The sequence below is a fragment of the Sinocyclocheilus rhinocerous genome, unplaced genomic scaffold (genome assembly GCF_001515625.1).
Source record: "Sinocyclocheilus rhinocerous isolate Xijiao unplaced genomic scaffold, SAMN03320098_v1.1 scaffold867, whole genome shotgun sequence".
Classification (NCBI taxonomy): domain Eukaryota; kingdom Metazoa; phylum Chordata; class Actinopteri; order Cypriniformes; family Cyprinidae; genus Sinocyclocheilus; species Sinocyclocheilus rhinocerous.
In genome coordinates this window covers 206,535-216,832 of record NW_015649279.1, presented here as the reverse complement: position 1 = coordinate 216,832, position 10,298 = coordinate 206,535, and the positions used below count along the sequence as shown (strand labels likewise).

General features: G+C 39.2%; 1 protein-coding gene across 1 annotated transcript; it reads right to left on the bottom strand.

Annotated features, from left to right (window-relative positions):
• Window positions 1-317: 317 nt before the first annotated feature.
• Window positions 318-8,353, bottom strand: LOC107710502 (golgin subfamily A member 6-like protein 22; the record flags this gene model as incomplete). Its single annotated transcript, XM_016515286.1, has 11 exons — window positions 8,158-8,353; window positions 7,641-7,756; window positions 7,004-7,252; window positions 5,505-5,631; window positions 5,345-5,422; window positions 4,367-4,468; window positions 3,164-4,168; window positions 2,306-2,359; window positions 1,001-1,063; window positions 832-899; window positions 318-519 (listed from the first exon to the last, which is right to left on the bottom strand). Coding segments are annotated over exons 2-11 (2,055 nt in total), but the record flags the coding sequence as incomplete, so codon positions are not given.
• Between the last annotated feature and the right edge of the window lie 1,945 nt (window positions 8,354-10,298).

Genomic DNA, 10,298 nt, shown 5'->3' with positions numbered 1-10,298 from the left:
TTATCCTCTACCTCCCTCTCTTCTTGTCTCTTCTTCTCCTCTTCATCACGCTTTCTCTTCTCCTCTTCCTCCCTCTCTACTCGTCTCTTCTTCTCCTCTTCATCACGCTTTCTCTTCTCTTCTTCCTCCCTCTCTACTCGTCTCTTCTCCTCTTCCTCCCTCTCTACTCGTCTCTTCTTCTCCTCTTCATCACGCTTTCTCTTCTCCTCTTCCTCCCTCTCTACTCGTCTCTTCTTCTCCTCTTCATCACGCTTTCTCTTCTCTTCCTCCCTCTCTACTTGTCTCTTTTTCTCCTCTTCCTCCCTCTCTACTCGTCTCTTCTTCTCCTCTTCCTCACGCTTTCTCTTCTCCTCTACCTCCCTCTCTTCTTGTCTCTTCTTCTCCTCTTCATCACGCTTTCTCTTCTCCTCTTCCTCCCTCTCTACTCGTCTCTTCTTCTCCTCTTCCTCACGCTTTCTCTTCTCCTCTACCTCCCTCTCTTCTTGTCTCTTCTTCTCTTCTTCATCACGCGACACATGCCTGATAAAAGTCACAAATCATCATTATTATCAATAATTAAAACTAAAAACATTAAAAACACATTAATGAATTTTCATTATGAATAAACATTAAAAGTAAAATAAATATGAACTGAAATAGTTACAAACTGCATATTTTGACCTGCCGTTCTGGGCTCCTTATGCTCCGAAACAATCATTGAATATGAGAGAGTTTGTGGTTTGAAGCTAAATACAATACTGCTTGAATGCATTCACTTACTGGACTGATCAGTGCTCCTGCTCATCCCTAACTTATACCACCATCATCATCATCATCATCATCATCACACACCTGTCTGCAGAGTCAGAGACATCCACACAGCTGTCCACATCTGCCTCGCCCTCAGCTTCCTTCCTGTCCTGAGAGACGCACACACACACATTTTTATATTCTCATCTCCACAGGTTTAAAGACTCATTTAGTCTCTCTCTGTGTGTGTGTGTGTGTGTGTGTGTGTTACCACTGCAGGTGACAGATCCAGCAGATCAAACACATTCTCTGAGAGTTTGGAGCGGAAACCAGCCTGAGGAAACAAAAAGAATAAAAATAATGACACACACAACCCAGACATACATACAGTATATATACAGCGGGTAAAATAAGTGTTGAACACGTCACCATTTTTCTCAGTAAATATATTTCTAAAGGTGCTGTTGACATGAGATTTTCACCAGATGTCGGTAACAACCCAAGTAATCCATACATACAAAGACAACAAAACAAATAAGATCAGAAATTAAGTTCTGTGTAATAAAGTGGAATGACACAGGGGAAAAGTATTGAACTACTGAAACGTTTTCAATACTTTGTGCAAAAGGCTTTGTTGTTAATGACAGCTGTCTGGAGAAACTAGTGGCATGCATTGCTCAGGTGTGAGTTTGGCTCATTCTCCCACACAAACAGTCTTCAAATCTTGAAGCTTCTGTCAGCAGTTATACTGTGCTCATAGCGTGTGCTCTTCAATCACACGCACAAATACAGCAGTGCGCGCTGTAGCCTGTATCATTTCATATTAAAAGCGCTAATGAAACCACAAGCATGCGTGTCAGATCTTAAAGTAATAGCAGCCAAATAACCTAATAACCAGCTGCTGTGATGTCTGTTAATCAAAGAACAAAAGAACAAAAAAAAAAAAGAGGAAATCAATCACTTTTGTAGCTTTAAGGATTCATCTATATTTAATTTAGAATTTAGTGTTTGATAACTTCATACAATTTCTGTATATTTCCAACGTGCTGAAGGGCACAGGTAGCTAAATGTGATATTTGAGATGGTTTTAAGTTCACTTAAATTAGAAGTTGTTATTTTTTAAAGTCTAATAAATGTTAAACTTGATAGCTCTCAATTATACTGTAATGTTGAATGGCTAGTCAATGGTTAAATATTGGGGGAAAAAGAACAATTTCTTAGAGACATCAGTAGTATTGGTATCAGTGATACTGGCCTTCAGTCATAAAAAATTATACTAAAATTATATTGTATATATATATATATATATATATACATTTTTGATCAATTTTTTATTAAGTGTTACAGAAAATAGTTATACAGACATACATAAATAGGAATAAAGTGCAACACACTAAATTTTCCTCATTTTAAATGCCATCCCAACCACCCACAGCGACCATCAAAAAATCCTTTTCCACTCCCTCTGCATCACATTAGGTACAATCACAAACTAGTTAATTTTTTTTAATCAATTGACAGCAGTAATATATATATATATATATATGTATGTGTGTGTGTGTTGACGAGGTCATACCTGCACATTATCAGCGGATGAGAGCGACGCTGCTGCTTCACCGTCCTCAGACTCCTGTCACAGAACAGGACACAACATCAGACACACGTACATCAGCTCACACACACACAGATAACACACACAGCAGTATGAGGAGAGGATGCTGGGAGATTCAGCTCTGCTGCAGAGAGGAGCTCTGACTGGCTTAAACTAGTCAGTCATCTAATTTCTTTCTTCAAGACTGCTCATTACATAAAGGGCTAAATCGGTCTGATTACCTCTTGACTAACGGCTAGACTAGTTCTTAAGGTCTTTGCACACCGAGTCCGAAATTCTCGTCTGAAATTTTCGCACGTTAAAAAATAAATACGACCTCACGTTGTGTCAATCACGTTTACACACTGCCTCCGAAACTTTCGTCCGTCATAAAAAAAATTCGGATAAGGTTTGATTTTCTGCGTTTTCGCATCTGTAGCAAGAATTTTGATAGGAAAGGATGACGGATACGAAAAAAACGCATACAAAAATTTCGGACTCAGTGTGCAAGGACCTTAAGTAACTGTGTTTATGCAGCGGATCTGATCCTGCACAACGACTGTTCCTGATAGGTGCTCTTGATGTCACATGACTTGTGCTGAGACACACCTCCTCTCTGCAGTGACACACACCGACACACAAACACTAAACGAACGAATCACTGAACGAACGAATCACTGAATCAGAGGTTCCAGAGGTGATTCACGCATCCCCAAACAATCACAGACTCCAGTGCTGCATGTGTTGTGTGGGACGGAGTGAAGCACCTAAACACAGGTGGGAGGGGCGGAGCATATGGGGTGGGCGGGGCTTGGCGAACAGGGTTAGGGCACTCAGTCCTACCTCACTGGACACTGGATTCCACTGAGGCACAAACTTCCCTGCTTTAACGCGAGTTACTTGAAGGCGAGAGCTGTTACTCTGAAAGCCGTCGCTCTGAGCCTCCGAGACGAGTCCTTCAGTCTCTCTCTGCTCTTCCTCACGTTTATCCTCCTCTGCCTCACTCTCCTGATGCTCTGAAAGTCTCTCTTTCTCCTCCTCCTCAGAGGAAACACTTCTGACGGCCTCTGCTTCTCCGTTGTGTGTTTCAGCCTGTTCTTCTCTTTCAATCATCTCTTCTTCCATGTTTCCATCATCTTTGCTTTCTGTCGGATCTCCTCCTCCTGTTCTCTCCTCCATCGCGTTCCTCTCCTCCTCCTCAGGACTCTTGAATCTCTCGATCTGTTCATCACTCTCCTCGCTCTCTGTGTTGTGCATCTCTTCACCTCTGATCCGTCCGTTCTCTTCTATGCTTCCTTTCCTTTCTTCTTCTTCTGTTGTCTCCTTCTCTTCAGGACTCTTGAATCTCTCAATCTGTTCATCAACTTCATCTATCTCTTCTTGTTTGTGTTTTTGGTTCTCCGTCTCTTCGTCTCTGTTCTCTTCTTCCATGTTTCCATCATCTTTACCCTCAGTCTGATCTCTCTCTTCTTTTTTCTCTTCCATCGCGTTCCTCTCCTCCTCCTCAGGACTGTTGAATCTCTCGATCTGTTCATCGACCTCCTCGCTCTCTCTGTTCTCGGTCTCTTCGTCTCTGATCTGTCCATTCTCATCTTCTCTGTTTTCTTCATCTTTACTCTCTTCTTCAGTTCTCTCCTCCGTCCGGTCCTTCTGTTTCTCCTCAGGACTGCTGGATCCCTCAATCTGCTCTTCGATCTCCTCATCGTTCTCGGTCTCTTCATCTCTGATCTGTGCGTTCTCCTCTTCGCTCATCTGCTCGTCTTCCTCTCGGCCGCTGGACGCCGCAGCATCCGGGGTCAGAGGTCGTGAAGCTGCTGTGGAATGGAGGTGACGTCCACACAGCGAGTCCTTACAGTGGAGGGATGCAGTTAGAGACAGACGGACAGACAGACAGACAGCTGTGAGGTCACATGCAAATCCCTCAAACAAACAGGCGTATTATTAACAAAGACACACAGAGAAGCTGCAGAGAGGAGCAAAAGAGAGACAGACAGAGAGACAGACAGAGAGAGAGGCAGAGAGACAGACAGAGAGACAGACAGGTACCTCTGAAGGCGCCTCTGGACTGTGATCCCTCGACAGGGCCAAATCCTGCAGTTCAGGTTCTGTTCTTTCTTCAGGAGGAACCGTCACACTGACCTCACTGTCCTGAAACACACACACACACACACACTCACAGTCAAAGCTGCGGACACACCAAGTGGCAACCTCCCGCTCTCTCTCGTGAAGCCAACACAAAAGTGACTTAAACTGTAATTCATCAACTGGCCGCTAGAGGCTGGCTGCAAAAGGGAGTCAATCCCATAGACTCCCCATGTTAAAATGCCCAACTTTACAGCAGAAAAAAACATGTTTACAGCCTGGTTCAAAAAATTATTTTCGTCTATATAGCTAATTTTGCCCTTCATGACAACTGTGACACAAGTGCTCCTAAAAAGAAAAGTAAGCGTAGAGCCCTGTTATGCCAAAAATCATTAGGATATTAAGTAAAGATCATGTTCCATGAAGATATTTTGTAAATTTCCTACCGTAAATATATCAAAACGTAATTTTTGATTAGTAATATGCATTGCTAAGAACTTCATCTGAACAACTTTAAAGATGATTTTCTCAATATTTAGATTTTTTTGCTCCCTCAGATTCCAGATTTTCAAATAGTTGCATCTCTATTCTAACAAACCAATTCAATTTAAAAAAATTGACCCTTATGACTGGTTTTGTGGTCCATGGTCACATTTTAAACATTATGCACCTTTTTCAAAAATAGTCGTGTTATTTTATTGCTTTGAAGAAACGTGCTTTAGTCATATTTTGCTCGATGCGCCCTCTTGTGGCCTCAGGAGAGAAGCCAAAAGCTTTTTTCCCCCTAACTGAAATTATGCATTTTAAATTCAAATATAATTAGAATATTGATAATATTTAAGTACAAGATTCGAATGTAGTTTTTCAGCGATTCTGACAGCCCTGCAGTGCTAAGGAGGAGAGTCAGACTGATGTGCATTCATGTGCTGTGTTTGTGTTCACCTCGTACTGCAGCCCTGCTCCCAGAGCATCCAGATCCAGATGGAGGTTCTGCAGGAGTCCGGCTGAATCCCGTGGCCTCTAAACACACACACACACACTTAGATCTGATCCAGCGTTCAGTGGGACTCAGGCAGTGTGTGTGTGTGTGTTTCAGACTCACCTCTTCCTCAGAGACCTCCTCGTCTTCCTCAGCGCTCCTCTCCTCATGAACGCTCCTGGAAGCAGCAGAGCTCGACACGCCAGCCTGATGCACAGAATCCAAATCAAAACCCAAAACACAGGTCACACTCACAAATCACAACTCCAATATAGGGATATGCCGGTATCAAATTTTCATGTTGCGATTAATTGCTAATGCTTTTATCACGGTATACGGTATTATCACGATATTGAAATTTAGTTTAAAAAAGTGCTGTCATAATACAGTATAACAGGTTTAATAACTTTTTTCTTATAACAAAAATAACTGAACATTTAAATGCAATAAAGCAATACAGAAAAATATAAAGTTAAAAGTTTTACACAGATTAAAGTGCAAAAGAACTATAAAGACCAATAGGTATCACTTTACAAAAAGACCTCATTAGTTAACCTTAGTTAATACATTAACATTCACAATGAGCAATAGCAACATTTGCTACAGAAGTTATTAATCCTTGTTTAAAAAATACAAGTCTTAGTTCATGTTAGCTCATTAAATAACACAACTGCAACTCTCGATTTTAACATCCTGTTATTAAATATTGGAATACCTAAGATTAATGAATGTTCAGAAGAATTTTTCATTGGCAGTTTATGTTAACTAATGAATTAACTAATGTTAACTAATGAAGCCCTAATGTAAAGTGTGACCGAACAATAAAAAATCAAAACACTTTCAAACAATATCTAGGGCATGTTGTAGTCCAGATTAAAATGTAAAAAAAAAGTTTGAAAATAAATAGCCTATTAAGTCTAAATATGTAAGTATTTGGCGCTGTGATGAACATCATAGCAAATACACAAATCTGAATTTCTCTGTGAATATCTGTTAAACTGTAATTTATTTCTGTGATGCGCAGCTGTATTTTCAGCATCATTACTCCAGTCTTCAGTGTCACATGATCTTCAGAAATCATTATAATATGCTGATTTGCTGCTCAAGAAACATTTCTGATTATTATCAATGTTGAAAACATTTTTGTGGAAACCACGATCCATTACTATTCAAAAGTTTAGGGTCAGAAATTAGTATTTTTATTAATCAAGGATACGTTAAATTGATCAAAAGTAACAGTAAAGACATTTATAATGTTACAGTAGATTTCTGTTTCAATGTTCTTTTGAACTTTCTATTCATCTCTGAATCCTGAAAAATAAAACGTATCAGTTTCCACAAAAATATTGTGCAGCACGACTGTTTTCAACATTGATAATAATCAGAAATGTTTCGCGAGCAGCAAATCAGCATATTAGAATGATTTCTGAAGATCATGTGACACTGAAGACTGGAGTAATGATGCTGAAAATACAGCTGCGCATCACAGAAATACATTACAGTTTAACAGATATTCACATAGAAAACAGCTGTTTTACACTGTAATAATATTTCAGTGTTTTTACTGTATTGTGATCAAATAAACACAGCTCTGGTGAGCAGAAGAGACTTCTGAACGCTGCTGAATGTTCCTGTAAGATGTTCTCACCCCTGGAACTTTGATTTCCTGCGTTTTTTTCTTCTTGTCTTTCTTGTCCTTCTTCTTCTTCTTCTCCTTGTCTCTCTTCACGGCGGTTGGAGCGGCTCTAGCATGCTGGTTGCGCTCGCGCTCCTGCTCCACCAGCTGGCGGTAGTGTTCATCACACGGATGATCCCAGGTGGACTGACCCGAGGAGAAGTTGAAGTAGTACACCTCACCGGTGACGTCCTGACTGAACACACACACAGAGAGTCACTTCCTTAGGACACTAATGACATTATTTTAATGACAGTTATTCGTGACAAATTCTAAGTACTGCAATAAGACAAAAATAATACATTATTTGAATTGTAAAGTATTTATAAGTCACAGTATTATTTGTTGTATTTATTTTACTGTTCAAGACCAGTATTACTCTGGTATCACTGAGATACTACAATAGTTTTTATTTTTATAGTTTCCGTTTGCATTTTATGTTTTGTTATTTTTTTGCATTTTTGTGAGTTGTTTTATTAAATCTCTAAATAGTTTTTAAAAAGTTTTATTTCAGTTTTGGTTGTAGTTATTTTAGTACATCACAGTTGTGGATGGTGTTCATGAAGACATATGAGGGTCATAGCGTGTGTGATGAAGAGTACGAGTAACCTTGCTCTGAAGGGATGTAGCTCTCATCATAGTCTTCCTCCAGCACCAGCTGATCTCCGATGCGCAGCCCCGTGGTCGTCATGGTGACGGCCTTCAATTAATCTCACTCAATTACTTCAAATTAAAACTTCACAAACACATCACATTCAGCATATAACACGTACTTACAAATAAAAACCACTGCGTATTAAATAAACATGAAAAAATACACATAACGTCGACACGGATCTGTTTGCGTTTACCTCAGATAAACGGTCGAATCGCTTTTCTTTGAGAATCATAAATATGTAAACGCAGATATAGATCATAACTGAAGCACTGGTGATATCTAATGAAAACACAAGCCTGAACGAGTAAATTTGAACAATATAAAAGCAAATCGTCCGTAAAGACAAGCGTCGCGTAACGTTACGCTGAACACGAAACACGATCATTCTTAATAATAACACCGTTTAATAATTACTGATTTAACGCGATTAGTTTAATCCTCACCTGCTCTCTGATCCCGCGCCTTCAGTTCTGCCGTGAACTTAAAAGCATTGTGTGATTGTACAGCTTTACTTCAGAGGATTTATTTTAAATTTCAGAGGATTTTCTGAATTTAAAACGGAAAGTTTAATCCGAAGCGCCGCGTCTCCACCACAGCAACCGACCGGAACATGGCGGCCGCGGCAGCCGCGCTTCAGAATAAAAGTCCCGCAACAATGCATGCGCTTGCACACGATAGAAATATAATTATATAAATAATATAATATAAAAATATAATAATATAAATATACGACTAAAATAATTTATTTTAATCAATTGTAACATAATGAAGGTATCTGGAAATGTCTAGGGAAGTAGTATGAACTTTAGTGTTTTTTTTCACAATATAATAAAATAAAATAACATTTAGGAAATCCTTTTTATAGCATTGGTAGCTCCTGACAACAATGAAATGACAAAAACAACACCAGAGCGTCTTAAAAGATCCAACATAGTTTATTAATATGTGCTTTTGTTACACCGTACACAGCAATAAAAGTATTCACACTTGGCTTTAATATATGAGAAACACGTGAAAAAAATGCTAAGCATATTAGGCAAGCCTTAATATAGAAAATAAATAAATAGTGTAAAAAAATAAAAACCCAAGGCAAGCTGCTTTAAGAACAGAAGTTCATGAAATCACAGTAAACTGTCGACACAAAACTAAACACACTCACTGTGCTTCACATCAATCCAGACTTGACCAGCAAGGCGACACACACAAAAGATCCCAACAGAGACAGCAGGTTAATGTTATAAATACACTAACAGTTGTTTAATCACACTGCAACGGCTGTCTGATTTCGTTTCGTCTCCAAACACATGACGTTTGGCCCCTAAAGAGAAAGGAACACTTGAAATCGCATCATATGACCCCTTTAAGATTCAATGCTGCATTTTCTGGAACGTCTTTGACATTTTCATAGAGTTTTACAAGCGTTTCTAACATTCTCGTCTCTGTTGTTTTCAATGGGGTTCAGTAGTTGAGAAAGTTCAGATATTTGGTTTCTAAATAAAATAAACCACTAAAACATGCCTCGGGTGGAATCACAATGCGATACAGTGAATAAACATTAAAAACAAAAGCAATGCAGTGGAATGAATGAATGAGTGATACCAATACATCTCTGACGTCCAGATGGAAAACCAGCCCTCGGCGTTCAGAGAATCCTGTCTTTCCCAAATCAAATCACACACAAGCTCTCACATTACACTAAACGAGACGAGTCAATGAGAATGAGATCTTCAGTCAAGATCCGCTCGGCTAAAACTGTGGATTTGGTCTGTTCTACTCGTCTACAGGCTCAAGATTTGGTGCAATGATCCGCTCTTGAATGAAGCATCATGTGGCAGAAGCATATCTGTCTCTGACGAGTGTGCTGTGATTAAACGAGCAGACATGCATGCTGAGCGTGAATCGTGAGTATACTGGGAGTATATCTTGGGAGTGAAGAGGAGTGCAGGGTCGATGGAGAAGATACTGAGACGCTCCGTTAGCAGCAGTTCTCCAGTGTACAGAAGAAACCCAACCTGCTGCATTAAAGAACAATAACTATACCGATAACTATAACAGTAACGACACAGAGGAGTTTTTGTGTCACCTTTAGTGTGTTCTTTTTCAGCTGATGAATGATAAAAACATTTACAGCCAATCAGAATGCACTGACTTTAAAGAGCTTGAGCTTTTAAAGAGACGGCACGCTCTTAGAATAAATGGAACATTAACGTGTGGACACTAACGTAGTTAGCGTTATAGCTATCGCTGTCGTTATATTTAACAATAGTCATGGTTATAGTCATCACTATACTTAACATAATATTTATCGTTATGGTCAACGTTTAGTCAATAATTATTGCAACAGTCAGCGTTATAGTCATCGGTATAATTATCATTATAGTCAATGTTATACTCACTGTTACAGTCATCGTTATATTGTTATAATCACTGTTACAGTCAACATTACAATCAATGTTACAGTCGATGTTTTATTGTTACAGTCAACGTTATATTGTTTTAGTCAATTTTATAGTCAACATTATTTATTTATTAAAGATTTAACGCCATATCAGCAGCAATGGCTATATTCATGGCAAAATCAAGA